At 39.2% G+C, this 23,484-nt stretch overlaps 1 protein-coding gene across 1 annotated transcript in view; it reads right to left on the bottom strand.

Annotated features, from left to right (window-relative positions):
• Nucleotides 1-9,400: 9,400 nt before the first annotated feature.
• Nucleotides 9,401-23,484, bottom strand: part of LOC149818301 (uncharacterized) — a 45,612-nt gene continuing 31,528 nt past the window's right edge. Inside the window, exons 2-8 of the mRNA XM_089984868.1 lie at nt 13,886-14,065; nt 13,703-13,795; nt 13,517-13,627; nt 13,199-13,318; nt 10,308-10,445; nt 9,909-10,226; nt 9,401-9,751 (exon numbers count right to left, since the gene is read on the bottom strand). Coding sequence (XP_089840994.1) covers nt 9,452-9,751; nt 9,909-10,226; nt 10,308-10,445; nt 13,199-13,318; nt 13,517-13,627; nt 13,703-13,795; nt 13,886-14,065 — 1,260 coding nt within the window. The 3' untranslated portion in view covers nt 9,401-9,451. The remainder of the gene's footprint in view (nt 9,752-9,908; nt 10,227-10,307; nt 10,446-13,198; nt 13,319-13,516; nt 13,628-13,702; nt 13,796-13,885; nt 14,066-23,484) is intronic.

The raw sequence follows: 23,484 nt of genomic DNA, 5'->3' as shown, positions 1-23,484 counted from the left end.
TTCTTCTTCTTCTTTCATTTCTTGTTTTTGTCATTCTTTATGTGTTGTATTTGTTCTTTTGCAGGTGTTGCGACCATGTGGATGCTTGCCTCGGTGGTGTGCCATCTACACCAATGCGGGTTGACCTTGCCTCCTCTCCATACGACCCTCTTCTTCTCTTCTCTGATCCCTTCTCTTGATTCGGCTTCCAGGTGGATGCAACAGTGCAAAGGGGTATTGCAGCCCATTGAAGAACGTGTTGGGCACGATTTCAAGCTCCATCAACCGCTCTTCCTCCCCCCTTCATCGTCGGACAACCCTTGAAGTGAGTCTTTCTTCCCTTTTTCTTCTAGATTAGATCGAGTCTACCCTTGTAGAGTTATGTCATACCCAATTGCATTTTTATTTTTTGATTTTTTTTACAGTATTAACAATGTCTACAAATCATGTTTTTAGGTATAGGATTGAGTCTGGTAGTAGTTGAATGTGTCATGTTATTTGATAGTGTTTTCTTTTTCCAACTAGTGAAAACTGGCTAGACTATGTCTAGCCGATTTGAGTCTTTGCAAATTTTTTTTATGTATGTTTTTTTTTTACAGCAACTTAAGGTAGCTGCATATTTTATTTTTTCATATTCTAAGGTCGAGTCTAGCTAGAGGAATGATATAAATAATTTTTTTTTTTTGTTGTTGTATTTTATGTAGTGAAAATCATTTTTCTTAGTATAGGTAAAAGCGGGTTCTTGAGTTCAAGGGCTGGCGTCTTCCTCAAAGAAGACGGAAGCCATTGATGGTTCAACTTGGTGTGGTTAACTTTTAGAAGGTTTAATTAGGTTTAGGAAAGTTCATTTTCATAGTCTGGTTCATTGTATCTAGGTTAGTCAATAGTTAACTTAATTAGATTTTTTTATTTGTTTAAAATTCCTAGTTGCTTACGATTTTTTTTACAAGTATAGCCATGCAATTAGTATTAATATTAATTGGGTTAGTATTGAGTTAAGTAAGTCAATTAGTATAAATTGTGATGTTCGAATTTTGAATGGGGGGCATTGTTGTAAATGCATAGCAAGTGGCGATTTTGTCATTCAGGGGAAGTTTCTAATTTTGTTGCATTCGATTTTTAGAAAGTCTGGGTCTTCTTAAGACCCATACTAAAAGAGATTTTCCTATCTGCATTTTAGGCAAGTGAGTTTGATTTTCACATATCTTGCCTTAATTTTCAAAATTAATTTAATTTAGGGAAGGATTCATTCTTAATTACTAGATTCTAGTAAAAAATGTGTGAGCCTTTCAAGGCTGATGTTTTTTACTTTGAACATCTAATCTCCTTCTTAAGGCAAGAGTGCATGGGCCCCACCTTAAGACCATTTAGTCTAATTAAGTACTAATTGTCGTTCTCTAGTTAGGTTATGTTCATATATTTTGTATTTAACATTCCATTAACCATTTATGAAGGATTTGACTGAGTTTTTATTGCATTTCATTTCATCCTTAGCCGTGCATATTGTTAAGTTAATTAGTCAATTATGTTTAATGATTCATTATATTTTTTTAGTTATTAAATAGGTCCCACCTAGGGGACGGGTCATATGATATAGCATTGAGGTTAATGTAGTTAGGTAAGTGTATAAGTGTATGTGTTCTTTTATGGTCTGCATATTGTGTTTTTTATTAATTGGTAGGTTCTCATATTAGCATTTCTAACCTTAGGTTGCATTTATCTTAGATAACATTTTAGTTTAGGTTCTCGTATAAGCTCATGATGTATTTCTTTGTTCTTAAAGTAAGTTCATTCTTTTAAGATAACTTAGGTTTTGTTTTGTGTTAGATTTAATTTAATGATTAGCATAATTAATTTTGTTTAATTGTACTTTAGCAGCATATAGGTGTGAGTATTCTTTTATTGCATCTTAATAGTGCACGAATTGAATGACTTGCATTTAAATTGAATTGAATTTTTGGACCAGAAATTATCGCGTATTGCAATTATCGTTTTATGTGCAATTTTTCAAGGTTTTTATGAAAAATCACTTCTATTTTCTTCATTCATGTGTCTACTGTCTGAAAACCAAAATTCAACTCATTCAGAGTTGATTTGGTTGGATTTTTAAATATTTTGCAAAAACTATTTTTTCGGAACTTAGAATTTCGGGACAGACCTATTTTTAGATTTTTACTGATTTTAAAACGCTTATATCTGGAGCTTCCAGATGAACTTTTGCCATCTGTAAAAAGGATCAGATTCCTACACGTGTCAGGAATCAAACAAAACAAATTTGTGGATCTGTTTTGACCCTTCAAACTGTCTATTTTTTAAAACCTATCAGAAAGTGATTTATGCATTATAGTGAGGGCAAAATAGACATTTTACTAATTAGTTAATTTTCTATAATTTTTCATATTGTTCTGTATAATAGTTAGTGTAATTATAGTTAGTTAATTTAATTAGTTTTAATACAAATTAGTTAGTTTAATTAACATTTATAATTTAGTTGGTTTTTATTTTACTTACAATTTAGTTTTTAGTTATTTTTAGAATTAGAATTAGTTGTAATTTAGAATTAATTATAGTTATTTCAATACTGACTTATTTATTTTATTTTTCTATAGGTTGACAAGTCTCTTACAGATTAAAGGTTAATTACGTCAAGCGCAAGAAAGTTATACTTGGTGAAATAACGAAAATGCCCTTGTGACCAGGAGAAAGCTTGAGCAGTTGCATTTAGAATTAGCTGTAGTTATTTTTTATTTTGGTAACTTAGTTGTAGTGTTTGATTTTATTGTAAATATTTGTTATATTAATAAATTAAATTTTTTAGATTTAATTAGAATATTATCCTGTTCCCTGAGGATTCGACCCGTACTCACCACGAAAGTGGAAAGTCGGTTTTATTTATTTGGTTGTCGATTTTTCAAAACTTTTCTTGAAAATATGTTTTAAAAAATATCATTGCAAAAAGTACAACCAAGAAGTGTTGAGTTTTCAATTCGATAGAACAAAATTCATATGTGATTTCGTTAATGGACCTTTGCCTGACAAAATCCGTACTTAAAATACAAAAGGTCTTAACCTAAGACTATTAGAGTGTCTATTCGCTATTCTCAACCTGTTTGATCACTGAGGAAAAGACACGGTGAGATACTTCTCTAGTTTGTTTTTGTTTCTTGAATGAGGTCTCTGTATGTTATCATTATCAGGTTATTGTTTGATGCCCTCACCATTTCTAAGTAACACTTTGTCCTGAATAACCTTAACTTATTTCTATTTTTCAAGGCCTTGCGCGGTCAGCTGTCTCCTGTCGTGACTTTGCTTAAGGTGTCATTCTTTCACAGAATGACCTACATTTTCACAAAAGACCCAAGCATAACCTTGAATCAAGATCTAGAATCAATAAGGATCTGATTCTCTAATCATGTTACAACAGAAAGTCAAATCTATAGATTCAGAACTGGCCATCTCAATCAACCTCAAAAGACCATCACAACTCACCATAACTCTTTATGTAATCAAAATTTACAAGATCCATGCCGGATCACCTAGTATGGGAAATATACAACCTCACAAGAAATCACTGCCCTAGATGGTCTACCTGGTCTTGGACAATACACTTCCTCATAAGAATATACCATATTTGCGGCTACCCGCTCTTAGATAGTGTATTTCCTCACAAATATTTACTGGTCTACTTGGATTACCAAATCTTGTTCATACATACCCTTACAGAGAATTCTTTGGGGACAGTTCATCAACAAGTACCATATTCTGTGAAAACTATTGTGATACATGCATTAATACAAATGACCGCTCTCAAGGTCGATAACCACCAATATGGGCACAAGCATGTATACCATCAATACACATTATATCACTTCATATGGCACTTAAATTATAAAATCACACATTTCACCAATAAGATTTCATGAACCATAGTTCACTATTAAACTTAAACATTTATCACATGCATTCATAATTTCATATCATGTGGCATTTAAATCATATCATACAGAAGCATAATATCATACGCCTCATATCATGGCCATAAGGAATATTGCATTTCGCAAATTGAACCTCAAAGCATGCGTAAACAAAGCATAAGGTCTATGCATGCACACATGAATATGCACAATTTATAACACGAAGCGACTAAACCTCAACATACATAACTCCTATGTAGTTCGAGTTATGCACACGGGATTCAAGACATATATGCATCTAAGACATTCAAATCACTGCATTATCTTCATATGCATTCACAATTCTTATATCAAATCAAATCAAATCTCATTCGACTATTCCAGCGTGAAACACACGCATATACCTTCTAGGTAATTTAGTTAGATATTCATGATACTCATCAATCAAGTTATACAGGTATGATATATTCACCACAACAATCATAACGTGGCCGATTGCAATGAAACTATGTAGGTGTGATATATCATTCACCTCATAAGTCAAAACTAATCATTTGTAGGCGTGATGTGTCATTCACCTATACGCTTTTATAAGCCTCACAATCATAAGAATCTCAAGGGCACATTTGTGTTGAGAGAGTTTTGATGGCATTTCATCTGATTATCATGACATCCTAGGTTGGTGCTTTCGCAAACCAACCCATCCACCCTATAATCCAGGTTTTGGATGATTGCTTAGAGTTGTTCAACTACTCCGGTCAATGCATCTATTGACCTGTTCAATTCATTTGAACGACATTTAAGCAGAAACACATTCCTTTAATTAAAATAAATACTAAACAATTTAAATAATAATACTCACAGTGCGATGCAGATGCTGAATGATCAATATTCATTATTTTCCCTATCGCTCTAATACCAAGTTTGTAACGACTCAAAATCCAGGACTTATAACTTTTTATGAAAAGTTTGAAAGCTTTGTAATGATTTGTTTATCAGAGTTTTTAAACAGTAATTCAACGAAAAATAATATTTGAAATAACAAGTCAATGGACCTTGGGCGCATTACAGTGCAAACTTTCTTTCACAATAGATTTGAAACTTTATACATTTAATAAACCAAATAGATTCTGAAATGCACTTTATAATAATTTAAGACTTATATAAAGGAGTTTTTAAGAAAGCCTTTCAAATTTACCAAACTGTCTTCATGAGCAAAACGTCAAGAAAAGAGTCTCATCTTAATTTCATCACGTCATCGCAGTCTGTACAAACCTAATCATCACTTGTACCCATAAGATGGGTCAGTTTCACGAAAAACTGATCACAAGTGAGAATATATAACAGAATTAAGTATTTATATTTAATTCTATCAGGCTTAGCAATTGAAACAAGTAAAAAACTACTACTTGCATCAACAGTTAATCAGGGTAAGAGAAATGTTAAAACTAGCATTTAACAATTAATCAGTGCAGGAAAAAAGCTACAACTAGCATTAGCAGTTTAATCACCACAGAGAAATGCTACAACTAGCATTAAAAGTTGATTAATGCAAGAGAAATGCTAAAACTAGCATTAATAGTTAATCAACGCATGTGAAATGCTACAATTAGCATTAACAGTCAATCACCATATGCGAACCGCTACAACCAGCATTAACAATAAATCAGCGCATGCAAAATACTACAATTAGCATTAACAGTGAATCAACGCACGTGAAATACTACAACTAGCATTAACAGTTAATTAGTGCACACGAAATGCTATAATTAATACTAACAGTTAATCAGTGCACACGAAATGCTACAACCAACATTAACAGTAAATCAGCATATGTGAAATGCTATAATTAGCATTAACAGTCAATCAGCGCATGCGAAATGCTACAACTAGCATTAACAATTAATCAGTGCATAGTGCGCAACCAACAAGTAATGTGAACTATATAACTTTTGTTTCGATATTAGCTGGCCTGCGAGTACACGCAAGACACGAATCGTAGAAACAACCGAGACTAGTTCATGGTCTATTATGCCATGTATTTTCAATACCCTGAATATCTAGCTGATTCCACTCCTAAGGGGACGGTCGGTGACCGAGAGATGACTTCCCAAAGGCGTACGCAGACAACGAATGCATCATACTTCTGCAGAAGTCTATGGAATCTACCACCTAGGATAATTTTTGGTAGTCCTGTCCCTTAACTCTGATGACTGAGGATACTGTGTCATTGCCCGAGCGGTGGTTGTTAATAACTTGTTCATCGGAGTTTTGTACCAATCCATCTTCTCTCTTGATGAAAACAACGGGTCGAATGGGTACGTCAGGTGTTACTTAACTGAATACTCATTCTATATGCTCTAATCTTTCAACCCATTCGAGCATCTTGCCTGTGAAGGCGAAACATCATCATTATGCGATTTCATTCATGTGTCAAACAAATATTTAGTTTGACTTGACATGCTCAAGTCCTTTAAACCACTTGAATAACATTGTGCACTTTGCACGGTACGAGATCGCCACGAATCTCTTATCCAATTTATCGCAGTATCAACATGTTGTGAATGTCTTGCGATACTGTTTAAGATACAGGTTTCTCAACAGAAACCCCACCCAAACTCATACCCATGCCCCTAATCGGGGTTATCCGAGTTGTATCAGATACGCAATCAGAAGTAGCAAACACACTACTCCCAAATACGTTGATTTGGAAGACTTGGATGTTATTTTTCAATAAAAAGACTCTCAAACTTTACTTTGCAAAACTGTATATTTGGAAAACTGAATTCATGAATAAAAAATCTTTTATTTAGAATTTTAGCACTCACATGCAAACCCGCATCTTTTGAAAAAGAGCATAATTGGAATATGTTGAACCAAACATCTTATTTTGATCATGATTTATCTTCCAAACCGTGAGTACATCACTGTGCAACTTGTACGAGGCAAGATCACCACGAATCTCTTATTCGACTATCATAGTATCGTATGCTACGCATATCTCATGATATTGGTCCCGATAAACGGGATAAGGGTCTTTCGAAGGAACTATACCAAAACACAAGTTGTGCCCCCTATTGGGGTTTTCTAAGTCATATCAGACAGAAGCAGTAGAGATACTTCTCCCAAATATAGCAATTTGAGAGACTTGGTTGCTATCTTGCAATAGGAAAGACTTTTAATTTCTGCTTTGAAAATACGCATTCGGGAAAACATGTTCGCGCTAGGAATCCCCTTTTTAGAGAATTGAAAGGCATAAGTGCGACTCACATCTTTTAAAACAATGAGTGAAACGGGATACACTCAAGGATGCACTTACGAAAGTGCAAGTCAGCAATACGTCAGCTCGAGTACAATCCAGTACGAATGCCAGACCCAAGCAATCCTTGTTGTGCAAAACTGCGCATCGAGCACAAAAATACATAAGTAGTGCATGAAGAATGAAACCGTACCTCGGCTAAATAAATGCGTAAGCAGGTAAATGCATAAATCAAATAGCCTGTGCACTAAAGTGCGTCGGCGAAGTAAATGACATAATGCAGTAGCTTGTGCACTAAAGTGCGATGACAAAGTAAATAAAATAAAGCAGTAGCATGTGCACTAAAGCGCGACGACAAAGTAAATGACACAAAGCAGTAGCATGTGCACTAAAGTGCGACGACAAAGTAAATGACATAAAGCAGTAGCTTGTGCGCTAAAGCGCGATGGCAATGTAAATGACATAATGGAAAGGACAAGGATCGCAAAACTGTGTCCTTGAATTAAAAAGTATACTTCTATAAATATATATATCTATATATATTTAATTGCTTTAATTTTTATTTTTAAATGTTTAAGCTTAGTTCAGTTCATCCAAAGTCCATTGCGGAACTTTTTCCTACCTTGGGGAGTCTCGGGGTTGCGCTTGCCTTCGAGAGTATGTAATAAAGCGCTCGGGTCGTAGGGCGCGAGCGGGATCCATCGTGCAAGCTGCAAAAGGCAAAAAGTGATTACTTTAAAACAGAAAGACATGTTGACCTGCATTAGGGGTCGATCCAAAGAATACAATGAAGGGGAGGCAGGGGGCACAACTCCTGCCCTATTAACCTATCATGAAAAAAGGAAAGGGGCAGGGGCCTGCCGATCAACAGAGAAAAAGAGGCAGGGGCGCAACCCCTACCCGTCGCTCAGACAGAAGGGAGAGGGGCAAGGACGCAGCCCCTGCCCGCCTGTCAGTAAAGAGGGGGCAGCAAGGGTGTCACCCCTACCTGCCGACCAGAAAGGAAGGCCATGGCAGGGGGTGTCACTCATGCCGATCGACCCAAAGCAGACGACAAGGGGGCGTGGCCCCTGCCGTTCTGCCAAAGAAGCGAAAGGGGGGGCAAAGAAAAAGAAAACAAAAGAAGAAGAAGACAACAGAAGAAGATGAAGACGACAGAGGAAAGAGAGGGGAGTCGGGGGTTACCTGTAACAGCCATGGAAAAGGGCTGAGGTCGCCGGTGTCAGCGTCGGTGGACAAGCAATAGAGAGGGTCGGGCAAGGGTGAGAGGGGAGCAGAGAGAGCACGGGGAGGTGCTCGCTGGACTAAGCTTGCTGGTGAGACAAGGCTCCAACGAGGGCTCGAGAAAGGATAGGCTTGAGAGGAGGTTCTGGCAAACGAGAGAGAGAAAGGCAGCAGGGGAGGGTTTCTCGAATGAGAAACCCTACCCCCAGAGTGCTTTAAATAATGGGGAGGCCTTACCGGGTTTGGATCCGGGTCAAATCTGGATCCGAACCGGGTCCAGATTTTTTACGTGGGTTTTTACACCCAATGCCTTTATCCAACCTCCATACAAACAGAGGACCTCAAAACTAAGAGCCCCACAAATCCACGGATTTTAAATCCAATTTTTTGGGGGGGTACGGAGGGCACACGGGCGTTTGTGGTATTAGAGATTCTGTAGTTAAAATCCCTTGAATTTTAGATCCGAAGAATTCAAACGCACCGTAAGGTAACGTACGTGTACTGCAGTTTTTGAACTCTTGGCCACTTTCAACTCGAAAACCTTAAGTAACCCACTTAGCCTGGTTTGCAGACCCCAGGCCGTCAATTCAGTGAACAAATGCCTTCATACTTCAGCAGCAACTGTAAATTTGTTTCCGAGCTCATATTAGGAAACAAAACAGGCGATAGAGAAAGCCAGGATAAGTAAATATCGACACATGGGGTTTGCAGTAGTGGGATGGGGCCTATACAGATTGACGGGCAGTCTAGGTTTAAATTTCATGGGGCATCACCCACATGTGTAAAGCAGAAGCTTGGCGACTCCCTGGGGTCTAAGGGTAAGCCCTCGGAGAATTACGTTGGCATGGACAGAGACCATAAGTACGGCAGGCTGAGCCAGAGCGGTTTCTCCGAGTAAAAATAAAAATAAAATATAAGGTGCCGCCAGTGTCAAAAAGGTTGGCCGGATGACACGTGAACAGAAATTTTTAAACTTGGTTTCTTTGACAAGGACACATCAGCAGAAATCGAAGATAACTAAATAATACCAAGCAAAAAACTGACATCTATTGAGATTAAAAAAGCCTGGCAGAGATCAAGAGATATTGTTGAAACATAACATAAGCCCACCATTATATATTCTGTGTCTCTGCCTCACTCTTTCTATGAGGAGGTCTTCATTGTGTAGACATTGTAGGTAACCGTCCATATCAAATGACTTGATGGAACAGCTTGAACCATTTCCAAATTTTTCCATCTCTCCGACTATCTTAGTGTATGAATCAACAGATGCGAAGAGCGTGGGTTCATTTATGTCCTCAGGGTTCCAACTCCCTCGGCTGCTTGTTACATGATCAGTATTGTTATATCTTGACTTGCTTTCAACGCTGGTTTCCTGCCATGAAAACAACATTCCAAAGTTAGCCTGAATAATGGAAAATCCCATGATATTATTTAGAAACTTTTATCAAATTCCAAGAGCTTGAGAAATAAAAATATAACATGCTGTGGAACTGCTTTTTACAAGTATATTGTTATTTTCATGCAATTACCTGAGCTAGATCATACAGGTGTCCCTTTGATGCTGGTGTTTCGATTTGATTCCCTGGCAACAGAGACGGGCCATCATTGCTTGCTTCCCACTGCAACCATGGTAGCACAACCCCATCATTGTCTGTAGGCAGGGGATTGCTGCGTGTATTCCCAAATACACGATCCCCTGAACGCGTGTTTTCTCCTAAAGTAGCATCACTCTTTTCATCATCAAAGGATGAAAAATCTGTATCTTCAACATTTGATATGAAATCCTCAAAATATTTCTCAGCCTCCTGGCTCAGGCACTTTGACATTCTGGTTCTATCCGTGCTTCTCTGGAAGATATTGGATGGCATCAGCCAATTGAAGTATGATAATGACAAAGCTGAACCAAAGTGCTAGCAGAGAAGAATTACTTTTCTTGATCGTGATGACTTTGCGGGCTCAGACTGTTTTGGTTCTGGAAGCAACTCTCTAACAATTTTTGAAAGTTCACGGCCTCGCTGCCCTTCAACAGCCAACTCAGCCAAAAGCTCTCGTGTCCGCTTCTCCGACTAGGACAAAATAACAGATTGTCAAGCATAGTACACTGAAAGAGAGCCTCTTGGAAATTACCAAGATAAGTAGAGAACATGGTGTAATTCAAACCACAATGCTAAATGGCTATACAACCAATACTGAAATTGAATTTATCCACATACCAAAGCAGAAGTATGGAAATAAACTAGAACTTCCCCAAAAATGTTCTCAAAATGGTCAACAATTGATTGGTATGCATTGTCATAGGTCATGGCCTGTCCAATGCTTTGTTTAGAATTCATATTTGTCTTCAAGTTTGTGTGCTGTTTACAACTGGTAATGTTGTATAAGTTTCCGCAGTAGGAGCTTTCCTGTTAGCGTCTGCATGTAATCCATGTTTATTGAAAATTTTGGAGCCAAAGGCGCCATTGGTCTTGAGGAATATATGGAAGCCTCTTGGCGATTGGCACCAAGATGTATTCATCAGAAATTCTCTCTTAGGATGGACTTGTGGACTTCAAAGTCTGTACCTGATTGAATTTCAGTTTACCTCAATGAAGCTGTCTTTCCCACCTTTTTTCCTTTCCCCATCAGTTGAAGATATGAAGAAAACATAATTGTGTATGAAAAAACAAACTTTGGTGTCTCGTTGCAGACGATAACACTGTCCTACGTAACACATTCTGCCAAATGATATCGTCTCTGTGGTTTTTCTTTTCATAATTTTTTTTTGACAAGAAAAGCAAGTGTATGATTAGCATCATTGTTCAGCATGAAACTGGAATATGAAGAGGATCACAAGCCATCTTTGGTGTTTCATCTCAGGTTTTTTATTGTGAGCTTGGGTGACTGGATGATCCCTGTATTGCCTTTGTTCATCCCCATTTCTCTATTTTCATAAATTCTTAGCCTTGCATGTAGTACAATTAGTTGCGGACATAATTGGAGCAACTCTGAGAGTAGTAATTAGTAATAGATCATATATGCACAAAGAAGAGGAACAACCTCTTGCACAAGAAGCTCAATGACCTTGTGCACGTGCAATACAAGTTACAAAAAGCACTACCTTGATCATATCGGTAGTGGGATGAATAGTGATCCAATCATGCTGAAAGCCAAGGAAAGTAGAAAACAAAAGTAGAAAACAAATGAGAATGACGAGTGGTTAATCCCACAACATATGTCAGAAAGGTACAGATGCAGATAAGGGGTGCGACATAGGAATGAAGGGCATGGCATGTAATTTCTGAACAGACAGGTATGTGTATAAAAGAAAATACAAACATGTATAAAAAACACACAACTATGCTATATCTACAAAATCCTCTATACATGACTGTGAATCATAAACTAAAAGCTTAAAACATGTCAAAGATATATAGTTAACTAACAATTAATAATCAACAAATGTATAGTTAAGAAAGGACTCTTGGCCATAAGTTCACCAGATCATAGAATAAGAAAAAGGGGTGGCGCTGGGTTTGAAACCCAACTGACCCATAAAGAGTACCCAATACTAGCACCCTTGTTGACATGATATGACGGGCATTAGGGCTTGATAAAAGTACCCATGTTACATAACACACAACACAAAGATAGTCGGGCCCATCAATAGTACCCCTCTCTGACATGACAACTTGTTTGAAAAGCAATGGGAGCATCCGAACATGCAGGCCTATTACAAGAAAACAGAAAGGCAGAAAAGGGGAAAGGAAAATCGTGAACAAAGCTATAATATTTAGAAGAAGAAAAAGCAGGTTTGAAAAAAATGGAAAAGGTGGTATGTATTGGGCAAGATGACTCATGACTCGAGTGATTATGGATTTGCATCAAGTGATGATGATAATGGTGAAGATACATTTGGCTTTGAGAAGAGTTGTGGAGCATCATCGGGATTAAAAAACAAGTGAAGAATGAAAGAATGGTCTGTGAATGCCATACAAAAAAGATTATCCCCCATTATTTTTCTATTTTACTAGATTAGGATGATTATTTTGATGTTTTGTACTCTTTAAAGCTTTAATCTTGTAAATTAAGCAGTACTGCAGAAAGTATCACACTTGACGTGATTTCTGCTTTGTAGCTAACTGATTTTGCATAATGAAACTATTAATGATGTCATTTCATCATGCAGTTATCGCAAATAAAAGATTGCTAATTATCATGATCATTTTTTTCTATATTATAGAAATTTCTTTATTCTTTTTATTCCAAGCAATCCTGCACACCACCTAAACATGGATAGGCAAGTCAGGCAACCAGGCAAGGCCTTGCAACTAAGTGTCACCTGTGCTTTTCATTACATAGTCTTATAAAGCTCAAGAATAAAAGTGAACTACTAATTACAAACACCTACAATTCAAAATATTATCAAGGAACAATTATCTAGCAACAAAGTACCACCAAGCGGGATTTCATCATCATCATCATTAAGTGAAATCCAGAGGAAAAAACAAAAAGATAGAAGGGCAATGTTTCAAAGGCACAATCATAATTATTCACAGTTAATTGCATCCTGAATCTTAAGTATCTTTATAACAGCACAACTAGCTGCATATTAATGGCATCAAGTCAACGTTCATATTGTCTTTTTTTCTGTTTTTCTAACACCAAAGCAACTAAATGAAAGAAAGTTAGCAAGCAAACAGTAAAGATAACATGCAGCCAGGATTGCAAATTGCAACTTCGCAGAATTTTCAGCTACAACACTAGTGTCACAAACTAAATCACTCACATCAAACCCATAATAAACAGTCTTGATAATAGAAAAGGTTTTCTCCTATAGTACCTGTGCTAGTTTTGTAGTATAATTCTTCTTTATGTCAGCAATTGCTTGTACAACATTTTTATCATCTGATCCTAAGGAATCACCACCAGGAAGCTCGGTTGACTTTGCTTTTTCCATGACCTTAAGAGCATTCACAAGAAGTAAAACAGAAAATGCCAAGCGAAAAATAAGAAAATAAATTGACGATTCATTTGCCAATCATCAAGCCAAAATATTAAAGACAAAATCAAAGATGTTGGGCATAAATGAAAAGAACACTTAAGTGGTGAAAAGAAACAAAAGAAAGTAATCATCAATTGTTCATCAAGCTAAACTGACTTGTTCAAGCTCTGTCCTTATCTCTGCAACAGCTTGCCTGACTTCCTTGCGCATAGCTTCATATAGTCCATCTGCTCCCGCACCAATCTCATCACCATCAGGATGTTCAGCCTGAAGAGAGACAATATTTTGTTATTTCATATTGCCACAGACATTGACTGCCAGAAGCTGGTGGAAAGGGCACACCTTTCTCTGAGCATAAACAGCCCTTATCGTCTTCTCTCCACTTCTATTACAGCAAGTGTCCTGCCCTTCATCATCAGTAAGGGCAGAGTAGGCCTGATGCAACGAGAATAGATTCCAATGTATTTCAAATTCTTCATAAAATACTTCCTTTGACTATCAAAATCAAAGAGATAAAACACTTACCGAATGGCTACCCTGGAACTTAGGTAGATCTTTTTGACTCAAGGACCTCCTCAAGCCACGTTGATAGTTTGGAAGGCTGGTGTTAGGTGGGGCTTTATTCAAGAATCCTTTCATAGATTTCTCATTCACAGATGCCACAGGTTTATGTTCAATTAAACTATGTGAATGGTCTTTGTCGCTCTGAAGCCAAGGACAAGAGACATAAAATAAATTACTTGACTAAGCAACCAAATAAAAGGATGAGCAATTACAAGCATCTACTGAGTCAAAAAAGAAAATTACAATTTCTGGCATCAATAGATGATCTTCCTGAAAAAGGTGAACAGTGTTTCGGGTCTGGTACACCAGACCCGACCCGACCCACAATGTATAGGTCCTTCGTATTTTCACTTGTATCCGGGTTCGGATATTACACCAGACCCGACCCACAATGTAAACTTAAGTATATTAATACAGCCATTAGGTCACGATTTCTGTATGAAGAAATCGTGACAGCCGCAATCGCTACTTTGGGTTCCTCTCTCTCTCTCTCTCTCTCTCTCTCTCTCTCTCTCTCAATACAGGTAAAAGATGAAAAACTTTCATGGTATCAGAGCCTAGATCCCCTAAAGGCTGAAAAGGAATTCCGGCAGAGTTGACAATCTGAAAATCCAAAGTTTTTCGTTCCTCTCTTACTCCCCTTCCTTATCTGTTTTTTTCCTTTTTCTGAAGTCCCCTGTGTTCTCACATCTCGCGTGGGACTACTTTTGTGAATCTGTGATTCACGTGAAATCCATTCATTTGAACCCAGATCGTGCAAAAAAGGGGGCTATAGGATTTCACGTGAACTGATTCACGTGAACCCATTCACGAGAATCATTTTTATTCATTGATTGATCATCTTTTGCCCTACCTTTCCAAATCTATCTCTGCATATTCGAATGCTACAGTTTTTCCCATAATTTCTCATTGCTTCGTTGTGCAATCTATACTTTGATTACTCATTTCTACACTTGTCAAAAGGGAGAGGTATATTTAACGTGTGAAGGTGTTTTTCACACGTCGTTGGATATCAGTTTTCACAAGTTAAACATCAGTTCCTGCATCCTCCGATTCTGACCATTTACGACCCTCTCTTCCAAAAAAAAGGAAAAGAGGGTTAAAATTTTTTGTGGATACTTCGGTTGATTCTCATTCTCAATGGATTCTTATCACTCTCAATCAAACCTTTCTTCAATTTTTCTCAACCAACTTGTTTCTGAAAAGTTAAACACCTCAAATTTCTTGATTTGGAATTGACAAATTATTCCTTTCATAAGGAGTCAAGGTCTCTTAGGTCACCTGGATGGAACCACTTCAGTCCCACCAAAATTTGTCCCAAGAGAAAAAAAAGATGATCAAGGGGCGAGTTCAATCGTATATGTCAAAAATGTTGAATTTTTCAATTGGGAAAAGAAAGATCAATCAGTTGTTGCATACATCACATCAACTCTGTCTCAAGAGATTCTCGTTGTCATTCCTGACAACTGTACAGCGCTACAACTCTGGGAACGACTGGTTCAGACGTATTCGCAGGTTTCTCAAGCAAGGGTGGTCTTTCTAAAAAGGGAATTTCAGTTGCTAAGAAAGATTCTATGACCATCATGGAATATTTGAACAAGATAAAGATCATCAAAGACCAGCTTGTTGTTATAGGGTGTGACGTTAGTGATAATGACATGGTGCAACAAACTCTGAGTGGATTGGGATCTGACTACAATATGATAGTCACTTCACTATTGTGCCTTACTGTTTTTCCCACCTTCGATGAGCTACGAGCCAAATTGATCCAGTATAAAATGACTCTGAAGGGATTCTCTGAAGAAACTCATAATCATCCAAATACTCAAGAAGTTTTGACCACAGGAGTGACTTATGGTAGAAGACGGAGACGAGGAGGGCAAGGGCGAAGTGGACACAGAGGGCGTGGTCTGCTTCCCACTCCAAACATGTTAACTTATGCGCAAGGACCAAGATCCATTCCTACTTGCTTCCTTTGTAACAAAAAAGGGTATATCAAGGCGAATTGTTGGCATAATCCAGAGAATAAAGGAAAGGGTCCACAGACAGAAACCAAAAGAAAGTCCACAAATACCAGAGACAATGGAGAGATTAAAGATTTGATGATATCTGCCTTGTCAGAGTTAAAATTGAAGAAGAGTGATGAAAGCACATGGTTTGTCGATTCAGGGGCAGCAACTCATGTAACCGGCGATGCATGTAAAATTTCTAACCCTATTCCTTATTTCGGAAAAAGTAAGATTGTCACTAGAGACGGATTCCACCATCCTATTTCTCATGTTGGAAAGACTGTCATTCCCATGTCACATTCTACCCTTACTCTTTCTCACGTTCTTCATGCTCATGACATTAAGAAAAATATTGTCTCTGTCTCCAAACTTATTGATGATAATAATGCTTCAGTTGAATTCACTCCCTTCTCTGTGCAGGTCAAGGACCTACGCATGAGGGAAACATTCGCTGAAGGAAAGAGACGAGGCAACATATATGCCTTTGAAGAAGCTTCATGTCATGTTGTTCGTCCTGCTCACCTGATTTCGAAGCCTTCATTAAAGTCGTGTTCATCCTCTTCTGCCAGTGTTTTTAGCATCTCTGAATGTAGTAAGTCAATCTTATGGCATAGTCGGTTAGGACATTGTGGGAGTCATTTTATTGAGAAACTTGTTTCTAATAATCTCATTCCAAAAGAAAGTCTTAATGGGGATGAGAGCAGTCATAAATGTTCTAGTTGTCTTTCATGAAAGAATCATGTATTGCCTTTTCATTCTATTAATAAGAGAGCTTCAAAACCTTTTAAGATTATTTGTCTATTCTATTAATAAGAGAGCCAAAAACTTTTGAGATTATTTGTTCTGATGTGTGAGGACCCGTCCCAATTGTCTATGGGTCTGGAAGCAGATATTATCTAAATCTTTGTTGATAGTTATTCTCGATACACTTAGATATATTTCATAAAAAATAAGTCAGAAGTCTTCTCTTTGTTTCAAAATTTCTTTTCCTTGGTCAAAAATCAATTTTCTGAGTCCATTAAATTTTTCCAATGTGATGGAGGTGGGGGAATTCTCATCCCGTGATTTTATTTCATTTCTTTGAAATAACAGAATAGGAAGAAGGGTGTCATGCCCTCACACCCCTCAACAAAATGGGAATGCTGAACGAAAATATAGACATATCGTTGAAAGTGTCATGAGTATGCTTCATGACAGTAATCTTCCCATCAACCTATGAACAGAAGCTTTTCATTCTGCCATGCATGTGATAAATAGATTGCCCATGGTCGTTCTGGAAAATAAGTTTCCTTATCACTGTCTCTTTGGAGCTCATCCTAGTTATCATGATCTGCGTGTTTTTTGATGTGTTTGCTATGTGCATATTGATCGGTCCCTGAGAAACAAGTTTCAGGACAAGACCCAGAAGTGTAGGTTTGTGGGATACGCAGATGACTACAAAGGATATAGGTGTTTTGATTCCACCAACAAACGTATCAGAATCTCAAGAAATGTTGTCTTTGATGAACAAAATTTTGATGACAGAGTTGATACAATTGGTGCGCACACAGTGGAGGAAGGAGTCCTTCACGGCAGGAGCTTCGACCATCCGCACCCGTCAAGGCTCTTGCGAGGATTTTCCCTCACGGCAGTAGGGGGGAACGCCATTAGCCTGCACCTCTTCGCGACGGGAGCCTCCAGCCACCGGAAAATCGCCGTAAAAAGGTACGGCTATTCTCAGAAATGGATGAGGGATCGAACGTGGGTTCGATCTTGTATGAGGGTTTGAGGGTAGGATTTGGGGTTTACATTAGCCCTAAACCTAAAACCCCAAATCGGTGAAATTGGGGTTTCGGATCTTCCATGTGAGGGGTTATAGGGGAAGCCCTAACTCGGACAGCAATGAGGGTTTAACTTGTCAATGTAAATCCCTGATTTTACATGCGTGCTCTACACCGATTGTGGGTTTGGTGTGTATTAATTTAGGGAATCAGTATGGAAGCACCTGATTTGCCTAATCTAGGGTTTCATCGGTCGATTTTGGGGTAAACACGATTCTCGTAAAGCAAATCTGATTCTCCTGTACAGGGGTGTTGATAGAATTAAAACCATGAACGTTAAGTTATTTTATGCGTAGTATCTTTTTACAGTTTTGATTTGATTACAATAGTCTTGATCATGGGCTTTATACTAAGTTGCAACAGTGGGTTAAATTTGGTGTATGTATGAGGGAGTCTCATATTAGCAGCTCGGTTCACCATAACTTCAGGGCTGCGAAGTGTCATTTTTATCATGGGTCTGCTGAAGTCTATGATTTTTCTGAGCTGTGTTAAGGTATTGAGGGTTGGACTCAACCAGTTATGAGTGTATCAAAATAACTCTTAAATTTCATTTGCAGTTCATGAGAGCAATGGTGATAGTTGGGGATTTATAGTGACACTCTTAAGCCGATGTTTCTGAAATAATTTAAGTATACATTTTGCATGCTTTAAATCTAAAACAATTACATAATGCAGTTTAAGATGTTCATTTTAATGTTATGAGGATTTGCAGGGGACACCCCCCTGTCAACAGATGTCTGGGTACCGATGACTGCCATTATTAACATTACTTCTAAATGCTATTACTGTTTCTCCATAATCGGCTGCTAATGGTGTGTTTTCTTTGTATAAAGACCACCAGCCGTAGGGGATTAGCCTGTTTGTTTCTTTTCTGTTTTTTTTTATGATGGTGTATGTGCAGTAATATGAGCAGGGGATGTGCTGGATGATCTCATCTAGCTAGTCCAACCAGCAGTCTAAGTAGTGTGGACTACTTAGACAGTAGGACGAAAGGCCGAGTGTGGCAAGCCTAACTACTTCTTATAGTAGGTGCTAGGATTTTACACCATTCTGATGGATGGATGAATGATAGCATTTCATTTCATGATATTTAAATGTGAGCTTGGTTAGTATACTGCTGTTTGTCTTAATCATGAATGCTTGTTGAAATATGTGGCATGTTACATGGAAGTATGTATTGTTTAAAGCCTCATGTGCATATATGGATCAATGTGGGTTTTAAAATGTGATATCATGCATAGATTGTTGTCATGAATTTATGAACGATGGATGAATGCATAAGAGGTAGGGGGTGTCATAGAGACACTTGTACATGGATAGTACATGCATATGGTGTGGTAATTTGTGCACTTTATTAAGAAAGTTGGTTTTGTTTCCACATTGGCTGCATCACTTACACAACGTAAGATGGTGGCATACAACTACACTGTTCACATGGTATTCGTGGGCGGGAGTCCCATATGAGTTCTCGCAGGGGTGTATGCGAGCTTTACACTTCACTTTTGCATAGGGTGTTGCAAAATTTAGAACTGAATTAAATGAACACATAATAAAGAACAGTGTAACTTTTGATCTGAGGTCATCCGTCTGGAGAATGGAGATCTTAGAGTTTCCAGTCCTGGGGAGGCTGTGAGGATACAAAAAACTCCGTGTGCGTGAATTTTTGGTCCCCAGAACCCGATATGGAGGTTCTTTCTCCTGGCCACGGTTTTAGGAGAACCCGCCAATTTACCCGGGAGTGGTGGTGTTGGTCACAGCTGTGAATTTGTTTGGTACCAAAGGAAGTGGCACTTGTGGGCGTGGGGTGTCCCTTGTGTCCCCGACATTTGATGGGGAGGTCTAATGTTCCGAGGGTGACTCGGTCGAGGGCTAGGTTGGGACCCAGTAATAAAATACAAATTTGTGTGTTAATCTACCCTGGGAACCTACTTGACCTCGGGGTTTTTACCCGTTTGGTGTATCCGCGGGCGATGGAAATTTAAAAGAGAAACTTAAAGTTGTATGCATTAAATAAGGTCATGCATATGGAAAGAAAACTCAAATGTAAATGTATGATAATAAGGAAGTCATGCATTTTCTTCTTTGCACTATGTCATGCATCAATTGAAATGATCTCTAGTTCATGATATGGTAAATGTATGCAATTCATTTCTTAAAAGCATGTTGAAATGTTTTAGTATTTCTATGTGTTACTGTCTTACTGTCCTTTAGCCGTGAGTATGAATAATTTGTTACCCTTATGTATAATCGGATGTTGTATGTTGGTTGTATCTGCACTCAATCAAACCAACATATGAAATCTTACTCATGATCTTTGTCTCACCTAATTTCCTTGAATTAGTAGTGCTCAGAATTTTGTTCTGACCCTTCTACTTCGTTGGTTTTACAGGAAATGGAGAGCAATGAGAGATGAGTTGTTCACTATGGATGGACGAGGTTCACATTTTGGGTTGGATAGTTCGGCAGTGGCAGAGGGATTTTAGGTTTGTTTTTTACTCCATTGTTCTCTTCAGTTCTTGTACTCTTTGGTTGTATGAAGAACGATAATAACAATTTACTTCGGTCCATGAATAAATGGTTGGTGTTACTACTCATTGATGATGATTGTCGGTACATTGTGGTGGTGGGATATCCAATGGAAAGTGGAACTGTGAGGACCCCAGATCCTTGGGACGGTTTCTGTATATGAAAAAAAAAAAAAAAATCTTGCATTTTTGAAAAGGAAGGAGTTGGGGTCGTTACAGGTTTGGTATCAAAACCACCATAAAGGACTGAAATTTTTATCATCCCTAAGTAGTAAGAGATCTGTATTTTTGTAAGAGAGCCCTGCCCGAAACATCCACTGGTTGTGACCCGTCCTCCAGAGCAGTCATCCTCCCTGGTAAAGTTATTTAATGTTGTTATTTAAAAGTATATGAACTATACCTGATTGATTGCATTCATAGTTCGATGTGTTTGATTAGTAGGGAATTAAAAGTTTAATATGTTTTTACGAACGGTCTTGTTCGTGATTAAACCCGAGAGGGTAGGACCATTATGAGGCTAATCATGTTAATAATGTGGGTGTTGTAGATGTCACATTATACCTGCAGAGGTGCTTCGTCATCTACTGCTGCTCCCGCAAACTGGCAGGAGCCGAGAGACTTTATGATGGAAGCCATTCACACCCTGACCGAGACTATGACGGCTCAGGCAAATCAGACTGCTCAGGCTTTGCAGGCTGCACAGGCCATGCAGGCGGCGCAAGCTGCTCAGGCAGCGCAGGCTGCTCAGGCAGCACAGGCGGCAGCGCGTGACCATCCGGTCGACATTGGTACACATGTGGGTGGTGTCTCGTTCGAAAGGTTCCTGAAGTTGGACCCGCCAACTTTTTCAGGAAAGTCGGACCCAGAAGCCGCCGAGAGCTGGGTCGAAGAAATGGAACGAGCGTTCGACGTCCTACCTGTTCCCGAGGACAGAAAGACTCCATTTGGCACGTACCGTCTGCAGGGAGATGCCAAGAAATGGTGGGATACCCTGCGAAGGGTAAAGTTCGCCGGCCAGGACGGGATTCCCTGGGAATTGTTTAAGGATGAGTTTTTGGATGCATACTTTCCTCCTTATGCTGAGGAACAGATGCAACGAGAGTTCCTTGATCTGACTCAGGGAACCATGAGTTTGATGGAGTACACTACCCGGTTCCGGAATCTCGAGAAGTATTGTCCCAACCTCTTTAAGAGCGAGAAGGCAAGGGCGGCCAAATATGTGCACGGACTGAAAGATGGGTTGAGGACTCGTGTTCTGACTAGCCGGCCTCCTACGTTGGCCGATGCTATCGAGTCAGCCACTGTCCTAACCAAAGATTGGGAGAAGTCACGAGCTACGTTTAAGAAAGGAGGCGGCAACGGAGAAGGTTCTTCTGGTGGAACAAGGAAGAATCCACCAACTGGGGGTAAAGTGCATGGTGGCAAGAAACAGCGGACCCATGGTGGGGGACAACAGGGACGACCCCAACACCAGAGGCAGCAGGGGAGGGCCTCGCCCGTGTGTCGTAAGTGCGGCAAGAGCCATCAACCAGGCTTCTGTCCATTGTTCAAAGGGGTTTGTTTTCAGTGCCAGCAACCGGGGCACATCGCTCCCTTCTGCCCAAACAAGCCAGCAGCCGCAGGCCAACAACAGAGGCCCCAACAGCAACAACAACAAGGTCCACGCAGAACCAATGGGCGAGTCTACGCTGCTACAGCAGCCCCTCAGGACGATCAGCCTGACCTGATCGAAGGTATATTCCTAGTTGCTGATCATCTTGCACGTGTGATGTTTGATTCGGGTGCAACCCACAGTTTTATTTCTTCTGCATTTGCAAAATAACTCAATTTAGTTCCTTATAGCCTCGAAAAAGTTTTGGATGTGATGTCACCAATGGGTGTGTCTTCTTCCTGCGGGAAGTATTTTCCCGCGATATGCGTCGTGATCGAGGGCCATGAATTGTCCGCTGATTTGGTTATTTTGGATATGACCTTTTATGACGTTATCCAGGGTATGGATTGGTTATCAAAACATAACGCGACTCTCCAGTGTCGGGGCAAGAAAGTGATGTTGGAGCGCCCCGAATTCTATATGTTGTTTTTCCTTCCGCAAAGACCGACCAGTGGAGTAAAGGTTGTCTCCGCCTTGAAGGTATCCAAGTATTACAAGCAAGGTTGCATGGTGTTCTTGGCCAGTGTATCCGCTCAAGATAATCAGGCGATACCTTTAGATCAACTAGATGTTGTCTGCGAGTTTTCAAACGTTTTTCCTGAGGACTTACCGGGGCTTCCACCGCAGCGGGAAGTTGAGTTCTCAATTGAGCTAGTGCCTGGCACGGCACCAGTCTCTCGCGCTCCGTATCGTATGGCACCCACGGAATTGGGAGAATTAAAGAAACAATTGCAGGAGCTTCTGGACAAGGGATTTATTAGACCAAGTGTGTCTCCTTGGGGAGCACCGGTCCTTTTCGTTAAGAAGAAGGATGGCTCTATGCGGCTTTGTATTGACTACCGCATGTTAAATCAAGTGACCATAAAGAATAAGTATCCCCTGCCGAGAATTGACGATTTGTTTGATCAATTGAGAAAGGCCAAAGTATTCTCAAAAATTGACCTTCGGTCGGGATATCATCAACTGAGGATTAAGACTGAGGATATTGCAAAAACAACTTTCCGGTCCAGATATGGGCATTATGAGTTCTTGGTGATGTCTTTTGGACTCACCAATGCTCTTGCGGCGTTTATGGATCTAATGAATCGTGTTTTTAGATTATGGCTGGATTCTTTTGTCATCGTGTTCATTGACGACATCTTAATCTACTCGGAAAGCGTGGATGATCATAGGGAGCATCTGCGTATTGTACTGCAGACGCTGAGGGAACATAAGCTTTACGCTAAATTCTCAAAGTGCGAGTTTTGGATCGATAAAGTAATGTTTCTCGGTCACGTAATATCAGAAAAGGGTGTTGAGGTTGATCCAGCCAAGGTAGAAGCTGTGTTGTCTTGGGAACAACCAAAGACAGTGACTGATATAAGAAGTTTCTTGGGATTGGCGGGGTATTACCGTCGATTTATCCAAGACTTTTCTCGTATTGCAGCACCAATGACTAGGTTGTTGCAGAAAGGGGTAAAGTTTGAATGGTCCCCTCGATGCGAAGATAGTTTTCGAGAATTAAAGAAACGGTTGACCACGGCCCCAGTTCTGTCATTGCCTTCCGGTACGGGTG

The sequence above is a fragment of the Nuphar pumila genome, chromosome 13 (genome assembly GCF_984573655.1).
Source record: "Nuphar pumila chromosome 13, dmNupPumi1.hap1.1, whole genome shotgun sequence".
NCBI classification, from domain to species: Eukaryota; Viridiplantae; Streptophyta; class Magnoliopsida; order Nymphaeales; family Nymphaeaceae; genus Nuphar; species Nuphar pumila.
The sequence above is the reverse complement of the archived record's forward strand: the minus strand, read 5'-3'. Positions and strand labels throughout refer to the sequence as shown.